The sequence below is a fragment of the Lepidochelys olivacea genome (genome assembly GCF_965140295.1).
Source record: "Lepidochelys olivacea isolate rLepOli2 genome assembly, chromosome: 2".
Taxonomy (NCBI): domain Eukaryota; kingdom Metazoa; phylum Chordata; order Testudines; family Cheloniidae; genus Lepidochelys; species Lepidochelys olivacea.
This window is the reverse complement of record NC_140412.1, coordinates 74,845,953-74,866,684: the sequence shown is the minus strand read 5'-3', so window position 1 is coordinate 74,866,684 and position 20,732 is coordinate 74,845,953. Positions and strand designations below refer to the sequence as shown.

The 20,732-nt window shown below is 42.8% G+C and overlaps 1 protein-coding gene across 4 annotated transcripts in view; it reads left to right on the top strand.

The window, feature by feature from the left end:
- SPIDR (scaffold protein involved in DNA repair) overlaps nt 1-20,732 on the top strand; it is a 336,133-nt gene that overhangs the window by 276,336 nt on the left and 39,065 nt on the right. For all 4 annotated transcript variants that reach the window (XM_084620824.1, XM_084620825.1, XM_084620827.1 and 1 more), the window contains one exon: nt 5,641-5,799. In XM_084620824.1, the coding sequence (XP_084476950.1) occupies nt 5,641-5,799 (159 nt within the window). The remainder of the gene's footprint in view (nt 1-5,640; nt 5,800-20,732) is intronic.

The window sequence follows — 20,732 nt, the reverse complement described above, 5'->3', positions numbered from 1 at the left end:
TCCACTATAGAGTTCTTTGAGACCTGTGGATTAAAAAGGCTGTTTGGTAGCTAAGTATTAATAGTATAATTTTTTTTATCAGTATCCTTCAAATTGTAGTTATTGCTGATCTATAAAGCATCCCTGTCTGTGGTGGCAACAAATGATGTGCATTTTAAAGGAGAACAGAACAGTCTGAGTCTGCAGTGGCAATAATACAGTAGAGCATTACTATTTAAATGGAGATATAAAGCAATCTGTGGTCCATTGAATATGGTATTTTTTACAGGAAAATCCCTGTGTTGTTTCAGGATAAACAAGCTGATCATAGTCCCACAGTGTTTTCAGATCTGTAGGGTTGCCACCTTTCTAATTGCTGGTAACCCGACCACTGCCCCGCCTCTTTCCCCAAGGCCCTGCCCCTGCTCCACCTCTTCCCCCAAGGCTTTGCCCCTGTTACTTGCTCCTCTCCCTGCACCCTCGCCCACCCCCTGTTGCTCGCTGGATCATCTTCACCTCCCTCCCTCCCAAGCTGGGCTTCCTCTGCTCCGGTGCTCAGGTGCTGGTGCTCGGAGGGGAGCTGTTGCAGCCTGACAAGGAGGTGGCCCTGGCTGAGCAGGGGCTGGCGCAGGTTAATGACCCGGTGCCTCCCCCTGACTCACAGTAACCGGACTTTTGGTGTCCAGTCTATACACTGCCAGGTGCCCTTTTCAACCAGACTTTCCGGTTGAAAACTGAGCACCTGGCAATCCTAAATGGTACCCTGACACAGAAGCCAAAACCAGACTGTCTGGGTAAAACCCGGATAGGTGCCAACCCTGTCTGTGTCTCCGGCTCTGATTTTTCCAACGACAGGTACAATGAGCAGACGGGCTGCTTTGTTTGCATGATGGTGGGGGGCTTCTTGTGTGCATGTGTGAAGTTCAGATAAGTTAACTCAAGCTTGGGTGGTATCCTGAAGTTTACAGTATGAATCTAAGCTATGCTTACAGGAGTTAAGGAGCTCCACCTTGAGACTTGACTAGACAAGTTGCTGAATTGGAATTGTGTAGGCAGAGTGTTGTGCCTGTGGTGATTGAGGGAGCGGGGAGTGTTTTTAGGTGTGTTTTATGTCTCTGCAAGGAGCACACAAAAATAGATAAGAAATCTTCCCCAGCAAAGAAGGATAATCAACACTACCCTACCTTGATGGTTGAGATAAAGGATGAGCAAACTTTGGAGTTAACTTAAGGCTTGTATGTGCTTTCCCCTTCCCTCCACTCTCTCTCCCACTCTCCTGACCCTCGCTTCCTTTCCCTTCCAAAGAAACAACTAACAGTGTCCCTTTTGCATACTGTAGGAGATTTGTTGGGGACTCGTATGCACAAATTTCTGCCTGGCTTTCTTTCTCACCACAGTCTGGAGTGTGTTCCTTAAAATGTGAATAAACAAAGAGCCTGTGTGGTCCTTTTACCTTTTGATAAAACACAGTTACTTTTAGTTAATTTCTGTTTATGACAAATCTGCTGCATATTTCTACAAGATACGGACAAGAGCAACTGCAGCATCTTCATTCAGTGCCTTCTTGCTCCCCACCCTCAGTCATTCTCTCCTCTCTTCCTGGGCTAGGCATATTTTTCGATACACTGTTCCTCTCACTGGCAGAGGTAATTGTCAACTGTGGAATGATTAAACACAAGGGGGTTCTACTCATGCCCATCTTTCCAGAAGACTTAAGTGCAAGATACAAGGCAGCGCCATAGATGTATGGTGTGTTTCATGTATAATTAAAAAGAAGAAAATGGAGTTTTACTCCTTCACTGTGAAGGGTGTCTAATTAGGAGGGGTACAGCCGTGCAATCCTGTAATCATCTCCACATTTCCAGTGGGAAATATTTAGTCCTTAATATTACTTCAGTCATAAAAATAATGCAAAGTAGTCAACCTCTCCTACTCCCTCCCCCATCCCCCACGGCTTTTAGGAAATTAACAAAATCTTCCCAAGGTTTAAAATAAGACTCACTGTGTCATTACATTTAAAAAAAAAGTAACTGACTAAGCTCTGCTTCATTTCTTATCATTCCCTGCCCTTGCCCCCTTTGCTCTTATCAATGAGTCAGACCTCACTTCTTCCTTAGTTGTCTTCTCACACTCTCCTCTTCATGCCGTCTCCCATGTCACCCTCCGGGATAGATCTCAACAGGAGTCTTTTTTTCCACATCCCTCCTTTAAATTCAGTACTTCTGTAGGGCCACAAATGCTAAGCCTTCCGGTCAGGGTGACCAGATATCCCGATTTCATAGGGACAGTCCAGATTTTGGGGTCTTTTTCTCATATAGGCACCTATTACCCCCACTTCCTGTCCTGATTTTTGACACTTGCTATCTGGTCAGCCTACTTCCAGACCATTCTAGTGCACTCCTTGTATAAGAATCACATCCGTCCCGAATGATTTGATTTTTATAAGTGGTTGATTCTTGCAAGTGGAGTATTTTAGTTAGTGTAGGAATGATTTTGTCCCAGTGGGTTTGATCACTATATGCAATTGATTCTTCCATCAGTGAGTCTTATAAATTGAGTTCACTGTATTTTGAAAAAAAGGGTACAGGCCCACAACACACGCACAGACACCATTGATTAATAGTAATGTTTTTTCTTTTATATTAGTTCAGGAATATGTATAGCAACAAACAAGTGTTAAACATTTATTTAGAAAATGTACAATATTAGTCAAGCTGTTAATGCATATTGCACTTTATGGAGAGATGGATTTGTGGTAAATACATGGCTGAATTTTCATAGATAAGTAATATAGTTCTGAACAATTAGATTTTGGATTACATGTTTGGTCTCTTGTAATTTAGGTTTCAAGTTTGTTCCGCATAGTGGTTCCAAAGATAAAACGCTGGTATAAATTGTTGCTTAATTTTTTATATATTGTTTGATTGAGAACTAAATTTTGAGAGTATCTGATTAAATGTGGCGCAAATTATAATATGAGAAAATGATGCGAATTCAGAATTTATTTCAGAAAACTAAAGTAAATATATATAATAGAATTCTCTGTAAAGCATAGCTGCCATGCATCAACATCCTCAAGGAGCCAGTAGGCTGCATCCATTCATGGTGGTACTGGTAATAGTGTATGAATGGATCTGTAAGAACTGAGCCAGCTGCACCTAAAATGACATCAAGAGTTCTATTAATACATTTCTGGGTCCTGTTGTGCTGCTAGGTTGTTTTTATTGTAAGAGTGAAGAGGAAAAGTGATGTCCATTAATTAGATACTTGTAGCATTAGACTGATTTTCTGTCCTTCCACAGTGAGAGATGCTGGGTCTATGATCAGTATGATCTCAGGTTTTTAAAGGTTTTTAAGGTTATGATCTCAGGTTATGATCTCAGGTTTTTAAAAAGGTCTTCCTTTTTTGGTCTGTACAGTACATTTTTACATTATATCACTTGTACTTGTAAAAAAGTTTTAAGGAGGTGAATATTTTTTGTGTTGTCCTCAGTCATGTTGTTAGTCTGTGATGTTCCTTATCTTGAGTGCCAATCTGGAATTCAATTTTGCAAATAAGTCAACGTGCTAATCTCAATTTAGACTTGTGTATATTAGAGTAATCCTAACCACTATTTGGTGCCCCCAGCATATTTGTAATAACCCCCCATGCCCACTTACACACATTCTCCCAATCATGCAAAAGCAATCACATAGGCATTTGGATTAGACTAATGGTGAGCAAAGATACTGTCTGTGCTTCTCTACTGTACCGGTAATCGCTGATGCAGTACTATTGTGGATTGGATTGTGGGTGTTGTAGCTGCAGTAGTACACTTCTCCACTACCATTCCACATCCGTCACTGCTCATGCGTCCTGGGGTCTGGTGTACTTTATGCACTTGACTATACATGGGTCAAGTTTGCTAAAAGCCACTTGTCTGTAAAAATAACACTGTACACAATGTGGGGCTCATTTGTACACTATATTGTAATGATTAACTTCTTCAGCAGCAACTGAGTTCATTTTGCATCAGCCACTAGACTGTCTCAGTGTCCTTAATATGAGCATACTGCTATTTGGCCTGACGCTGACTTGCAAGCACTAAAGTCTATCTCAAGAAATGAGAAGGATCCAGTGCTTCTTAAAAGAACATTGGCATCACCAAGTGTCTGAGGTAATAGCTGAGATAGACCACACTTGAAGTTGCAAGCAGGTTCTGTGAAAAGAGTAAAGGTCGATAATAATAGGTCCCGTGTGGAACAAAAAACATATCAGTTTTTTGATAGGCTGGGCTGAGTCCTTGGTATGAAGCCCAGTATGCTTCTGGGTAGCATGGAGGCTCCATGTATAGTACGGGTGAGAGATGAGGAGAAAGCTGATTCCATGGATCCAGAGGGATGAGGAGATGAACTAAGAGATACGTGACTCTCTCTACCTTTCACTGGTTGCAGTCCTTTCTCAGTCATTAGATGTTTTTTAAAATGGGTTTGTGCTCTACCAGTGGAGGATCTTCAATAATGGTGCTCACGTGTTTGGACTGACCGACAAGGAGATTTCACAGGAAGCCTCTCTAAAACCTTTTGAAGCAGTGCCTGCACTTTTAAAATTTATCTTAATTCTATCTTCTGTCACACCTCTTAGTTTCCTCCAAAAAGGAATCGTCTCTAGATGTTGGAGGCACCTACGCTGTCTGCAAGGGTGCTCCATAACTCCTTTCCCTCTTGAAAGGTCTCCTTGCTCAATTCCCCACCCCCCACCCCCGGGCAGTGAAGCTAGTTTTGTATCCAGCAGCCTTGTTCACCCACTCTTCTATGAGTCATACTATCTTAGCTGCTAATCTCTGATGTGGAACCTTGTGATGAAATACCTTTTTGAAAATCTAAATATACTTCATCCACTGACTCTCCCTTATCTACCATGATAGTGATATCTTCAAAGAATTCCAGCAGGTTAGTTAAGCATGACTTCCCAAGCTTGATTCCATGTGGGCTGTCCTTAATCGCACTGCTTGTTTAGGGGTACTCTTACCACATCCCTGAAGATAGTTTCCAAGTGTTTCTATACAACAAATGTTAAACTCACTGATGTATCATTCTGTGTTTTCTTTGTTTGTTTTTTATTCATTTATTTAAATAATTGGGTTGTGTTTGCCAATTTCTAATCCTCTGGGTCACTCTGATTTCAATTAAATTTTAAAAAATATATCCATCGGTTTCCTTTTTCTTGACTCTTGTTCATCTCATAAAATCCAGTGTTTTATTTAAGTGGATCAAATATATTTACAACCAGTTGTGTTATCTGTGCATACCGTCTATCAGTTCTAGAAGATTCATCCCCATTTCGAGTAGATTTGTACTCTCTTTACAGACAAAGGAACAAAGTATTACTTATCTACTGTTTCCTAATCTCCAATGTAAATACTTTACATTTTTACTTGTTCTCCATAACTTTTGTTATCCTTTGTCTATTGCAAATATATTTGAAAAAATCTTTAGTGCTATTGTTGTTTTAATGTATTTATTTGTCCCAGAGTCCATTATATGCAAAGTGCTTTCAAAGCATTTTAGGCTAATCCCTACTCTGAGGAACTCACAATCAAGTTTTCTGAAATTTGTTACCTGTTGTTTCATAATTGTGAGCAATTTGCTAACAGAGAAACATTAAACATTATTTTTCAGATTATGCCTCCTTGTTCAGGATGCCTATGGAATGTTCAGTGAAGTGCAGTTGCAGACCCCATGTTCTTCAGAGGACATTGAACAGCATAGCCGGAGATGGGAAGGAAAATCCTGCACTTTAGCGGGAATAAGAATTTTGCAGAGAACCACAAGGGGAAGGTGAGAACAATCCCCTGAAAAAGTATGCTGTGTACTGTGGCAGAGATGATGTCATTTTATTTAGTTAAGGATCAAGATACTTTGAAACACGAGGCAGACTTTGTTTGGTCTGGTATTATAATCACCATTTGTAGAACACCATGCCGGTAGCAGAGCAATAAAGAAAAAATATAATATTTGAACAGCTATACTCAATCAGCATAAGCAAGTTTAGATAATATTAAGTATTTCCCAGGAAAAGGGGTGGAGGAGGAGAAGCAAGCTCATTATTGTTTAAGATTCAAAGACTCAAAAAGATAGATGAGACCTTTTACGTAATTTAGTCCATCTCCTTCCCATTACAGGGTTGGTCTGTACAGTACATTTTCTACAGTTTTGTCCAGTTTGGTTTAAAATGTCTCAAGCACTGCAGTTTCTTCTAGTATAAAAAGGCCTTTTCAGGCCTTGGCTACACGTGCAGATGTACAGCGCTGTGAGTTAAACCCACCTTCGTACAGCTGAGTAGGGAAAGCGCTGCAGTCTGTCCACATTGGCAGCTGCGGGCGCACTGTCATGGCCACATTTGCGGCACTTTCAGCTGCATTGGGAGCGGTGCATTATGGGCAGGTATCCCACAGAGCACCTCTTCCCATTCTGGCGTCGTGGGTTGTGCAAAGGAGGGGTGGGGTGTGGAGCATTCTGGGACCTGTCCCAACGCCCCATGATACATCGCTTCGCATCCCAGCAATCTCTGTTTTTCTGTCCACATTTGGTGCCATCTTTCAACGGTTTCTGTGCAGTGCGATCTGAGTTCCATTTCAGTCTATGGGAAATGGAGCCTGAATTGTTGAGGAATGTGCTGACGAGTCTCGCCAGCACGTCACGTTTGGCAGTTGAGCTATTCCTTAAGATCCAAAGTGACAGTGAGGAGTCTGACGATATCGAGTTGCGTAATGCATACGACACGAGATTGCTTGTGGCATTCACAGACATGCTCATCACCATCGCTTTTGGGCTCTGAAAACAAGCACTGCGTGGTGGGATCACATTGTCATGCAAGTCTGGGATGACGAGCAGTGGCTGCAGAACTTTTGGATGAGAAAAGCCATTTTCATGGGACTGTGTGAGGAGCTTGCCCCCGCCCTCCGGCACAAGGACACAAGATTGACAGTTGCCCTGACAGTGGAGAAGTGGGTGGCTATTGCAATCTGGAAGCTAGAAACTCCAGACAGCTACCGATCGGTTGCGAACCAGTTTGGAGTGGGAAAGTTGACCGTTGGACTTGTGTTGATGCTTGTTTGCAGGGCCATTAATCACATCCTGCTCAGAAGAACTATGAGTCTGGGTAATGTGCAGGACATTGTGGATGGCTTTGCACAAATGGGTTTCCCTAACTGTGGAGGAGCGATAGATGGGACACATATTCCTATTCTGGCATGTAGCCTCCGAGTACGTTAATCGGAAGGGCTATTTCTCTATGGTTCTGCAGGTGCTTGTGGCTCACTGTGGGCGTTTCATTGACATTAACACAGGCTGGCCCGGAAAGGTGCATGATGCACGTGTCTTTCGGAACACTGCCCTGTTCAGGAAGCTGCAGGCCGGGACTTTTTTTCCAGAGCGGAAGATAACAGTAGGGGAAGTCGAAATGCCCATTGTGATCCTTGGAGACCCCTCTTACCCGTTAATGCCTTGGCTCATGAAACCCTACACAGGGAGCCTTGAAAGCAGCAAGGAACGGTTCAACTACAGGCTGAGCCGGTGCTGAATGACTGTGGCGTGTGCTTTTGACCGTTTAAAGGGCTGCTGGTGATCTCTGTATGGAAAGCTGGACTTGATTGAACACAGCATTCCTGCGGTTATATCCACGTGCTGTACCCTCCATAATATTTGTGAAGGGAAGGGTGGATTCTTCTCTCAGGCATGGACCTCCAAAGTTCAACACCTGGAGGCTGAATTTGCACAGCCAGAGAGCAGGGCTATTAGAGGGGCCCAGCGTGGGGCTGCAAGGATTAGGGGTGCCTTCAGGGAATAATTTGAGGCTCAAAACCACCTGTAATGTCTGGTGCCCTGCATGGGAGTGAAGTGCAGTGGTTCCAATCTTAGTAGGAATCTGTGTTTGCTAAGCTGACTTGCAGGGCCTGTTTCTTTAAGGTATCTTTTACTTTATGCAATAATAAAGAATGTTTTCAAAGCCAAAAAAATCCATTTATTGAAAAGAAACACAACTGCTTGGGAAACAGAAAGGGCAGGGGGGTGAGGTGGGGAATGGTTCAATCATAGATTTGCGTATGTCCTGTTCTCATACTCAGCCTTCCTGTCTGGAGTGCTGTGCAATGAGTGCTGCACTTCAGGATGGCTATAATTCAGGATAGGGGTTGAGTGCAGTGGGTAAGGGTCGTGGTTTTCAGGGCTGAGTGGTGAAGCTACAGGTGTTGGAGGCAGCTGGTGGCGATAAGAACCCGGATGTTGGGGAAAGTGGGTTGGAGGTGACCTGGGGGCACAAGGGAAAGAGTTTTGGGACAACGGCTGCGGGCGTGGGGGGGTGTGCAGGCGCTGTAGTACTCCACCTGCATGGCTCCGAGCACCTGGATAGAGTCTGCTTGGCGCTCCATGATGCTTATCAGCCAATCCGTGCTTTGCTGCCGGAGCTCCGTGCTTTGCTGTCGGTGTACTGCGTTTTCCTGGCGGATCCTGCTTTTGCTCTCCCTTCACTGCTGCACTTTTTGATTCTCTCTAGGAGATTGCTGCATCACTTCTTGCAGCATGTCTTCTTTGCTTTCTCGTGGCCTCTTCCTGAGTCTTTGCAGTCTCTCGGCCAATGATAACACGGACTGCTGAGATCTCAAGGTTGCATCTGTAAAGGCAAAATGCAACACTTAACAGAGGCAGCATTGTTTATACCAGACATAGTAACGATTCCCCCAAACTTAAGGAGGGCACACACAGTCTACACAATAGCATAACTTTCCCGTCCCAAAGAGAGCGCACATAACTCACCCAAAATGAGGTGAGTTATGAGGTGAGTCACCCAAAATGAGAGCCCCAAAATGGTGAGTAAGCACAGGGTCAAGGGGGACTGATTGTTTCATGGCTGTACTGTCCTCTGGGTTTCTGTGCCTTGGGGAGAGCCAATAGCTGCAGGGGGCATCTAAACTGAACACTGTCCCAACATTTTCCACATCTTGGAAGATATCTCGCTGCTGAGGGTGACCTGGGAAGCAAGGGAGGGTCTTCTACTGCAAAGCGGCTTCCGCCCTGGCCCATATGCATCTTGCCTGTGTGCAGCAATGGTCCCCCCGCCCCTTGCGGCACAGTGTTGCAGACACGTTAAGACTAACTGGGATAAGGACCCCGGTGGCTCTCCCAAGAAACCTGCGCAAGTGCATTGCCCACATTCTGGATGAGACTTTTGAAGAGATTACCGGGGCCAATTACCGCGATGTAATAGTCCACATCAATGCTCTATTCCGCATCTAGGCATGCCTGCAGCCCTAACCCTCCTCGCCCAAAGAGCCTGCACCGAAAAAATTCCTTCCTGAAAACAAAGCTGCTTACCGGGAACCTGCTCTTCTGTTTGTCCTCAACCAAGTACTGGCCGCTGCGACTGGCTACCTTCCTCCTGGCTTGAGAAGAGCTCCTGGCTGCATGCCTCCAGGGATTCCGGGGTGTCTCCCCCCACTCCAGCACTCTCACTCCTGCTTTCCTGCTTCTCCTCCTGCTCTGAAGTGTCCATGGCGGTGCTCGGAGTGGAGGTGGGGTCGCTCCCAAGAATCGCTTCCAGCTCTTTGTAGAATCGGCAGGTCGTGGGGCGAGCACCCGAGCGGCCTTTTGCCTCGCGGGCTTTGCAGTAGGCACTCCTCAGTTCCTTCACTTTAATCCTGCACTACAGTGCGTCCCGGTCATGGCCCCTTTCCCTCATGCCCCTTGATATCTGCTTGAAGGTATCGTAATTCCTATGGCTGGAGCGCAGCTGGGACTGGACAGCTTCCTCCCCCCAAATACTGATGCGGTCCAACAATTCTCCATTGCTCCGTACTGGGGCTCGCCTGGCGTGTGGAGGCATGGTCACCTGGAAAGATTTGCTGATAGCACTCCACTCCTGGCTGAGCAAACAGGAAGGTGATTTTCAAAATTCCCAGAGAATTTAAAGGGCGGGTCTGATGGTTGGTCACCTGAGCCCAGGGCAGTAGAGTTTGAACTGATGACCAGAGTGGCTAGAACAGGCATTGTGGGATACTTCCGAATACTTCTGGAGACCAATCAGAGCGCACTGGGCGGCCACACTGGCACTGCAGCACACCAGTGGTGGTGCAACAAACTATTCCTCTGGGGGAGGTGGAGTACCAGCAGCGCGGTCGCCACGGAGACACAGCGCTGTACAGGCCTTGCCAGGGTGGACGGGGAGTGAGGTACAGCACTCTGGGCGGCTTTATTGCGCTGTAACTCGCAAGTGTAGCCAAGGCCTCAGTTTCGCTTAGATTGCTTTGAAAGGGGTTTAAGCAAAACCGGGGGGAGGGATCCCATTTTCAGTCCAGAATAAGCATGTCCACGCTGAGAGTTAGTCCACTATAACTATATTGGCTTAACTATACTGGTAAAATTATACCAATATAACTGATAAAACTTTCCTGTGTAGACAAGCCCTAAGAAAAGACTGTAGCAAGAAATCTGGAGTACAAAATTAACCTGTGGTACTTGGCTTAGTTTTGCTAATAGTGTGCAATTTATTTTATTTTTCAATGTAAATATGTCTGTAATTAGTCACAGAAAACTTTTTTTTATGAGATTTATTGTTTTGTGGAATAGCTTCCCAAGGGAAGTGGTGTAAGTGTGTCCACAAGGGGACATATGCCAATATAACTATATCAGTTTAAATTCTCACTCCATCTTATACCACAATGTAAACAAGTCATTAGCATTAGAACAGATAAAATATTTTTGATGAAACTTTTTTCTGTTGAAAAATTACATTTAGTTGAAACTGAAATGTTTCATGGAAACATCCATTTCTGCAGCAGTTTTGTTGGGAAGGTTTCTCAGATCCAGCCCATGGCAGACAGAAAGAGAGACTTGTTTCCCAAACGCTTTCAAAGGGTCTAATTTTCATTCAGCATCAAAATGAAAACAAATTTTAAAACGCTGAATTGTGTCGTGAAATGGAATTGTTGTTTTCTGGCCAGACTATTTAATATAGTTTTCTTCATACGGGCCTGAAGCGCGTTTTGCCCCCTTTTATTACTCTGTACCAGTTAGTGCAGAATTAATTTTTGGATCATCTACTTGGATTATTTATGTATCTTTAAGAACAAACACTTCTCATTCATTCATAGCTCATTATTTTGATCTTTTTTAGAAGTTACATATTTTCCAAAGAAATTATGGCTTTGGAATGCTGGATACAAATGCAGCCTTATAACTGGCTGTTAGTGAGTCTCCGTACTGCCTAGTAAATGAGAGACAGACTTTTAAAAATTTAAATTCTATTTCAGAGCAACAATAACTCACTTCTGGCTGCCCTGAGGAGGGTCAGACTATACAGTAGAGCTGGGGGGAAATTTTCTCAGACAACTGTTTTTCACTGAAAAATGCAGATTTGGGTCAATCAAAGCAGTTTGGATCAATTTCAGCAAATTGTTTCAGGGAGGACAAACAAAAAAAACCCAAAATGTTGAAACAGTTTGTATAGTCATTTATGAAATTAAATGTTAAGACATTTTGTTTTAGAAAAATGTCTTGGTTTTGAATTTTGCTCAGTATTTAATTTTTTTTTAAGTTTAACAACCTCAAAGTGAGCACAATATTTCATTTCAGGTTGACCTAAACATTTTGTGTTGACCCAATAAATTTTTTTCCTGATCTGCACCCAAACCAAATGTTATTCAGACAGCTCACCTATGAAGTGCTTAAAACACTAGAGGCTGGTCTGGGCTAGTGCTGCTGGAGCTGCATTGGTGGTAACATTAAAGGAAGAAGGCTAATATAAATCTAGGGATAGCTAACATGATTTGCAACATGGTTTCACTGTCTAATATTTAAATCATGCTTTATTTCAGCAGTTCTCAAACTTTTCACAGACCCCGAAGCCAGCTTCTAATTTTCCCCTGGGGGTGCTCAACCCTCGCTCAGTCTCAGGTCCTTTCCCCATTCCACCCCTTCCCCCAAGGCCCCACCTCCGCCCCATCGCTTCCTGCCCCCACTCCACCCCTGCCCCTCCTCTTGCCTGCCTCTTTCTGCCCTCTCCCCCAAGCACGCCTCATCCCCGCTACTCCCCCTCCCTCTCAGCGCCTCCTGCACGTCGCTGAACAGCTGTTCCGTGGCATGCAGGAGACACTGGGAGGGACAGGGAGGAGTTGATCAGCAGGGCCAGTGGCACTGGACATGACTCACAGACCTCCAGAGGTCCACGGACCACAGTTTGAGAATCACTGCTTTATGCTAAAAATTGTTTCTTTACACTCATGTTTCTGTCATCTGTGTCCCTAACCATGACTATTTCAAATGCTGCAGGAAATGCCAAAAGGTGACTCTTAAGGTGCTGGTTTCAGGAAAACCATCAGTGGATTCTAAAATGGACGTAAAGGAATAAAAGTATAAAGTATGAGGGAAAATTATTTTTTTCCCTCTGCCCCCCTTCACCTTTGGGGCATGTGAGTCTGGAGTAAGCCAAAATGGGTGATAAACTCCAACGTGTCTGTTGTCCCACAATCCCAAGGACTGGAATCTCACTTCAATACTCTTCAATACTTTTCCCTTAGTCTTGGGTGTTTGGTAGACAAGATTTTTCTTTATGGTCTGATAACCGTGTGCTGACTTTAAGGACCAAAATGTAGCCTAGGTTCAGAAGGCAGTAAAGGGTATTTTACTCTGACTACAGACTGCTAACTAGCCTGAATAAATTCTGGGGATGGTGGGTCTGGTACATTAAAGTGGGGCAGAGGGAACCATACTCCCTTCTGATGGGGGACAAGAATGCTCTGGAAGAGGAGGTGTCTGAGAGCTCACACAAATGAGTCATATTGTTATACCAATAAAATAAAAACCAGCAATATCTTATTTAAAGAGGAAAAGGCAAAATACCACATTTATTGTGAATACAGAAAGAATCATAGTAAGCAGTTGGTTATAGCTATAACATTCTATTCAATCTCATATTTATTCACACATTCATTCATACAAAAACACACACACACAGGTTCTGCAAGGTTGTTATCATAGTTACCAGCCTTAGAGTTGCTCATGCCAAGCCACTGGCCAGTTCTGATCCTCCTGGAAGTTGGTTTGCAAAATCAGACCCCAAAGTTCTCGCTTTCTAGAGTCCATTTTTATAGGAATTTCTTCCTATGCCAGTCTATGGGAATTGCTTCATCATGCTGTTGCTGAATCAATCAGCAGATAGCACATTTCTGACGGCTCCGTGCTGCTAGATGTTCTCTTGTTCTTTGGTTCTCCCATTCTTGAGGCTGTTGGGTGAATTCCAGTCTGCCCTCCGGGGGTCCTGTGGTTATTTCCACTTGACGCCTTCTTCAGCCGATGGACACTGGATTCTTAGGCTGGCACCTCCTTGATCATTCAGTTATTATGCACACCAAGCATCCATCCACATACATCCTCTGTCTCTATTTTAATCACAATTGTTAATACAACAAAAGGGCGGGGAGTCTGTGGGTGCTGTTTCTGTTGTTACAGAGTATTGCTTTGAGTCTCTCTGTGTGAATTGCTTTGAGAACAGACTCTGTCTTAGAATGTACTAATGCAATTAGCAGCTTGCAGGTTTCACACATAGAGGGAGAGAAACAGTACCAAAAACCAAGTACCAAAGTACCAAACTCTTAATTAGTAATACCCTGGAATTTAAACTATGGGGAATCAAACTCATTTGTGATTTTAATACAGAACTTCTTTAATATGATCCAACATAATCCCCCTTTTGACACTAAGATTTATAATTGTCGGTGTCACTTTCTATGTAGCCTATTCAAAAGAAGGTACTGTGAGGCAATTTGAGTTTGTGATTCCAATTCATCCCACATACATGATCCTAGTGATGTATCTTTACTACAAGGTTCTGGGGCAACAGGCAAGGTGAGGCACACCCACTTTTGAGGAGTCCATTCAGTACAACCTCTAGTGTCCAATAGCTTCCCTCCCTCCCCAGCTCACTGGCTCGAGGTCCAGGGTAGCCAGAAGGATCCCATGTGTAATATGGGGAGTGGGCTAACCTTCAATACCTTTGCCTCCAGGGACTGTTGGTGTGCAATTTTGACAACAATTTCTCCCATTAACAAGTCTGGTTTTACAATACTGGAAACGTATTGCATCCATTCATTTTGATAAGTGTCAAACAAAATGATCTCTTTCTTTGTTTTAACAAATGCACCAAACCCTTAATATTTCCCAATATGACCCAGAACATTTTGTGTTCCAAAGTTGCTAGGGCAAGTATCTGCATTTCAGTGCATCCTATAGCTATGGCTGTGTAGTTTCCTATTTCTAATTTTTTTTTCTTATGCATAAGCCATGTGGTAGTAATAAGCCATTGCCAAAGATTCCATCAGGCTTTTAGGTAACCCAAACCAATTTGGACCAAGTCTACATTGGCATGTACTTGTTTTTGTATTAGGCTGTCCTGTAGCTGGGACAGAGAGCTTAATTTATTTTTAATTACCTGCAGGTCTTTAGTATTTTTTTTTAAACATACAACAGTGCTAGCAACGAGACAAAACACAAGACAAAACATAGAACACAAAACACAATTTCTATTGTGACAGTAGATTCATGGTATTGGGTTGCTTTTCAGCTGGCATCAACTTTTCCTGATTTTCTGACAGACAAAAAGAACATGTTTCTACCCCTTTTGGAGTGGCAGATTATTGCTTAAAATATTTCTTTTACAAATACCCTTGCTGATTGCAGGCAAAACAGAGGAATTGGCCCCCACATTTTCCTGTTTTTGTTCTATAGGCAGATCAGATTTCAATGGTTTCTATCTTTTAAGGGTTATGGGGAAATTATCCCACTGTTTAGTCATTAAATCCCTGAGGTGGGGTACCTCAGTTTCCCTTCTTATACAGCAGACCAAGTTTATAATGTTTTTCCTGCTGTGTTAAGCTTTAAGTTTATTTACAGATAATAGCTGAGAAGCATCAGTACCATATGACCTTAAAGGATTTTTCCAAAAATCATACACACTATAGGGTGTTACAAGGGTACTTATTATCATTAAATTTATTAAAATTATCTTGTTATCCAATGCCTTTTATTTAGACAATTTGTTTGCTGACCAGGTATGTCCTTTATCTGCAGCTCCTTGGTGCTGCTAGTTCTTTCCTTCCTTTATCATTTAGGTAATTTGCATTTTCGCAGACACTTCCTGCTTTTGGATTTAAAGCCATCAGCCGTTCAGAGACTCTATCTTAATAGGGACACAATCAACTTTCACCAGAGTTTTGATTATTTTTAACTTCTGCTTCCAAAACACACAGCAATCTGAAAAAGAAAACCCAACCTATTCTGGCTCCCTTTGGAGCCCTAATAGCATTTTAATTAAGTAGCATGGTATGTTTGCATTTCTTTTGCCCCTTCTACAATAAACCCTGCACATGTTCTGGGGAAAATGCACATTCCTTCCATAGTTTAACTTTTATAACGTTATCCATATCAATTTTTACATAAGGTGTAACTGTTTCTTTTTTTTTTGCTTACAGAGTTTTCATGAACCTTTATCAAAGTGACAGTCTGATTACTCAGAGCCATTTTAAGACTCAGTGTTTCTAACATTGCTTCTTTTTGTTTTGTGCACCTCACCCCTGCTGTTGCTTCAGAGGGCCACTGTCTTTTTTAATTTATTTTTTTTACTACAACTCTCATCTGCTATTTTGTTACAAAAAACAAACAAACAAAAATCAAACAAACAAACAAAAAGAATCCAGAATTTTTTTCTGTTCTCCTGATTTTGACTGCCTTGCTGCAGCCACAACTTAAAAACATTTTAAATTTTGTAAAGCATTGAGTTACCTTTTAAGGGTTAAATGCCAAATCCCAAAGCCAAACAACACTAATTACCTGTGCCTAGCAAAAAGGTCTGTCAGTTTTGCAACTTTGAATTAAAGAGTCAAATGGATTTTTAGTGGCATTATTTAAAACAAAAACAAAACCAATTGGTCCTTAGAACTTTACATATATACATACACATTTTCTTTTCCTTAACATCCCTTCCACACTGCTCTGTTTTTTACATCTTACATTCCCTTTATACATTTGAGGCAGTTAAGTTCCAATAGAACCCTCTTACGTTTTTTTTAGCAAATTTGACTAAATTATCCAGTCAAATGATTTTAATCAGATAGTTTATTTTTGCCTGGCTAATTTACAGACATCCCTTTGGAAAAGGGCCCATTTTTCCTTCAGAATGGTTGCAAAGAAACCAAGAATGCTCTTTCTCTAACACTTTTCCTTTTTAACATTTTCACAAAGTTTAGCTACTTAATTCCCTCCAGCCTCTGCAGAGTTAACTTTTTTACTCTTTGTAATTATGCCTGGGGGTGCCATACATAGGACCTTCTCCCCCTTTACCCGCGTCCCTCCAGCCTCTGCAGAGTTAACTTTTTCACTCTTTTTGTATTCCTGGAGTGCCTCTTTCACTATTTTCAGCTGGCTTTGGGTATTTGTAGCCAGCACCTTCCAATTGTCTGCTCCCTTTTCCGTTTGTGCCTTTTTCTCTTTACATGAAGACAAGTGGAGGTAAGAATCCTTACATGGCTCCCACAAGAACCAAATTGCTGCTGCATCTCTTTTGGCAGCACTAGAAGGTTTGTATATGAGGATATACTGAGCCAATCTATCCTCCAGGTCCGAAATAGTGCAGACATCAGCTAGGACTTGTTTAGTCCAAGGACTGTGCCCAAATTTTTGAAGGATTTGTTTAAAAGGTGTAATTTCTTTAACAAAAGGTGAGGTTGGAGTTCCTTCTGACTCCATTCCTCCCTCTGGTACTGGCTTACCCTGTTTTCTTTTAAACATCTTAACATGGATATTTCAATCTCTTTGTCACTCCTGGTATTACTTAGCAAGTGACACAGCCTAGATTCTGAAATCATAGCTTAATCTATGCGTTTTTCTCCTGCTACCTTCCTGGAGGCCAGCAGGTCTGGTTAACCTATTTCTCCCTGCTACCTTCTCGGAGGCCAGCAGGTCCGGTTAACCTGTTCTTCCCTGCTACCTTCTCGGAGGCCAGCAGGTCCCCTGCTACCTTCCCGGAGGCCAGCAGGTCTGGTTTAATCTGTTTTCCCTGCTACCTTCTTGGAGGCCAGCAGGTCCCCTGCTACCTTCCCAGAGGCCAGCAGGTCTGGTTTAATCTGTTTTCCCTGCTACCTTCTCGGAGGCCAGCAGGTCTGGTTAACCTAATAGAAATGCCTAGCTCAATAGAGCTGGCGGTATGCACACCAATATTTACAATAACTGAGGTTTTTTACCAATATTCCCCCTTTTGCAATTCTCCACCAAATTGTTATACCAATAAAATAAAAATTAGCAGGATCTTATTAAAGGGGAAAAGGCAAAATACCACATTTATTGTGAATACAGAAAGAATCATAGTAAGCAGTTGGTTATAGCTATAACATTCCATTCAATCTCATATTTATTCACACATTCATTCATACAAACACACACACACACACAGAGGTTCTGCAAGGTTGTTATCATAGTTACCAGCCTTAGAATTGCTCATGCCAAGCCACTGGCCAGGTGGCCTGGAAGCTGAGGAGGGAGCAGAGCCGTGTCAGATGCTCATCTGATGCTCCTGGAAGTTGGTTTGCAGAATCAGACCCCAAAGTTCTCGCTTTCTAGAGTCCATTTTTATAGGAATTTCTTCCTATGCCAGTCTATGGGAATTGCTTCATTATGCTGTTGCTGAATCAATCAGCAGATAGCACATTCCTGACGGCTCTGTGCTGCTAGATGTTATCTTGTTCTTTGGTTCTCCCATTCTTGAGGCTGTTGGGTGGATTCCAGTCTGCCCTCCGGGGGTCTTCTGGTTATTTCCACTTGACGCCTTCTTCAGCCGGTGGACACTGGATTCTTAGGCTGGCACTTCCTTGATCATTCAGTTATTATCCACACCAAGCATCCATCCACATACATCCTCTATCTCTATTTTAATCACAATTGTTAATACAACAAAAGGGCGGGGAGTCTCTGGGTGCTGTTTCTGTTGTTACAGAGTATTGCTTTGAGTCTCTCTCTGTGTGAATTGCTTTGAGAACAGACTCTGTCTTAGAATGTACTAACGCAATTAGCAGCTTGCAGGTTTCACACGTAGAGGGAGAGAAACAGTAGCAAAAACCAAGAGACCTCTTAATTAGTAATACCCTGGAATTTAAACTATGGGGAATCAAACTCATTTGTGATTTTAATACAGAACTTCTTTAATATGATCCAACAATATCCTGACCCAGAGCAGCCCGTGCAGATCTTGACCATTGGAATTATGATGGTTATTGCTGTAGGGCTGCAGTAATCCCCATGCAGCTCCACTGTGGGGGAAGAGAGAAGAGGTTGGGTACAGGGTCTCCCAGTGTTGTTTTTTGAAGACGGTCACTGGGGGCTCTCTCTCCACTTCTGTGATTGTTGGGGTTGGGATGGGCCTTTGGTTCAAAGGACAGTCTAGGATTATGCAGTTCATTTAGGCCCTGTTCTAAAGCTTTTTGAAGTTAATGGAAGGCTTCCCATTGGACTGGTTTAAGATTGGGGCCCTAGTGTCTACAAGGAACACCTTCTGCAAGGCTCTCACAGCAATGAACCCTTTCCCCTGTTAGGAAACTAAAGAAAGAAATGTTTCCCCTGACATCATTGTCCAGTATCTGGCTGACTTATATGGCAGATGGATAGTGTGGAGTCACAGAGAAGCTATCGTGACTTACTCAGTTTATACAAGTCATTACTGTAGAAGCTGGATTAATAGCATGTGGTTCGGCATCTTTTTCCTCTCCGCTATTCTCATTCACATTGGTCCACCAACCCTCCCTGCACCTATCTTCCCTGACCTGCACCTATCTTCCCTGACCTGCACCTTTTGCGTCAACCTAACAGAGACTAAAATAATATGAAGGTTTGGAGAGAGAAGAGCAGACACAGTGAAATTTGTTGCCATTTAGTGTTTGATGTGTATATTCTATATTTCTCAACATCCCCCCGCCCACTTGCCAATCTTATAAATTTAGTCTCTTGGGAAAAGAGAAGTGAGATTGCCCCAGGTTTCCTCCAGGGACGTAGATAGCAATGTCCAAGCTGTACACATTCCAGCCTATATGTCACCTCCCCTCTGGAGTATACTCCACATTTTCCAAGATAGCCTCAGTATGATTACTACCCAAGTGGATGCAGTTATGTGTAAAGATTGAGTAGTGTGTTCAATAAAAGATTGCATGAGGGGGGAAAAGTAACCTGCAAATTGCCTGTGAAATGGTTCCTTACAGGAAGTTAAAATTGTATGCTGTGATGTACCTGGTGCTTGTCTGTCTACACTTATGGATTTCTCTGTGTTGGTACTTTAGTTCTGAATGGTGTTAGAAATAAGGTGTACATTTTTAATAGTGAAAGTAATTAATCTTTGGAACAATTTGTCCATGGATATGGTGGATTCTCCATCATTGGCAATTTTTAATTGAAAATTGGATTTTTTTTTTAAAGAAAGATATGCTCTAGTATAAAAGGAAATATTTGGGGGGGAGCTCTATGACCTGTGTTAATCAGGAGGTCAGACTAGATGATAAAAATGGTCCCTTTTGTCCTAGAAATCTGTGAATACATACAATAAGTTTTCCTTTAGTTTATAAACCTTTTTCCCTGGTCAGGCAGGCACTAAGTGACTTCAGGATAACAATTCCAAAAGCAAACTATTAGTTCTTCTTCAAGTAGTGTCCTTATGGGTGCTCCACTTTAGGTACGCTTGCCCTCTGTGCGCCTTTGATCGGAGATTTCTCATCTGTTTGCCCTATGCATGAATGTTACTCGGTCTTGTGATTCATGCAGTTGTGATATAAGGCTGCATGAGCAAACCACCCTCAGTTCCTTTTCAACCACTTTGGCCTGAGATGGAGCCTTTGCAGTTGTCTGCATTGAGTTTTACGTCAACTGTGTAGTTTATTATAGTGTTTTCTTAGTAGTAGTAAGTAATGCTAGTTTTAAAAAAACTTTTCAATTTTTTTCTCTCTCTCCTCTTCTATATAGATAGTTTTTACTTTACTGGGAGGTTATGCCCGTTTCTCCTGGTTTCAAACATTGCCTGTCATGCTGGGAGGCAATCTCAATGAATGACAGATACTCCTTCCTGTTGCATACATTGCTTCAGAGAATCTCCTGTTTCCCAAAACTGCAAATTCTGCCTTGCATTAAAATGTAGAGCCAAAAAAAACTCCAGGGAGATCAAACTTTGTCTCCTTATGATGGAGAGCTTGCTGCACCTGTCTTCTGACCAAGGCCACGGCACCACTCTACGCACCGCTCCCCAGTTAAGTCCGCTGCCTCTGAACCCCACTCCTCGAGGGCATCTCAGAGGAATACTGCAGATTTCTCCGCTAAGACTGTCCCTCAAGTTCTCCAGGTAGGGAATCTATCCTGAAGAGATCATGATCTCCAATGACTTCAGCTACTTTGGCAACCATTGCTTTCCAACCTGGTACCCACAAAGCTGTTCATTCCTCAAGTACTAAGGGCACTGTCAGACCTAAAGACTGCAAAGTCTGAGGTTCTAAGAGGTCAACGGTACCACCAGTAGAGCAAAGTGGCGAGAAGCGCTCTACTACTTCTCACTCGGTACCGAAGAAGCCCTTTCAGCCTCTGTCTGGTCTCCTCTCAGAGTGGTTGAGATTCATGGTATCATCAGTTGTCTCGGCCACTATCACTTTGGTGCAGGCCAGGGAGACAGTACCAACAACAATCTCTGTATCACAGGA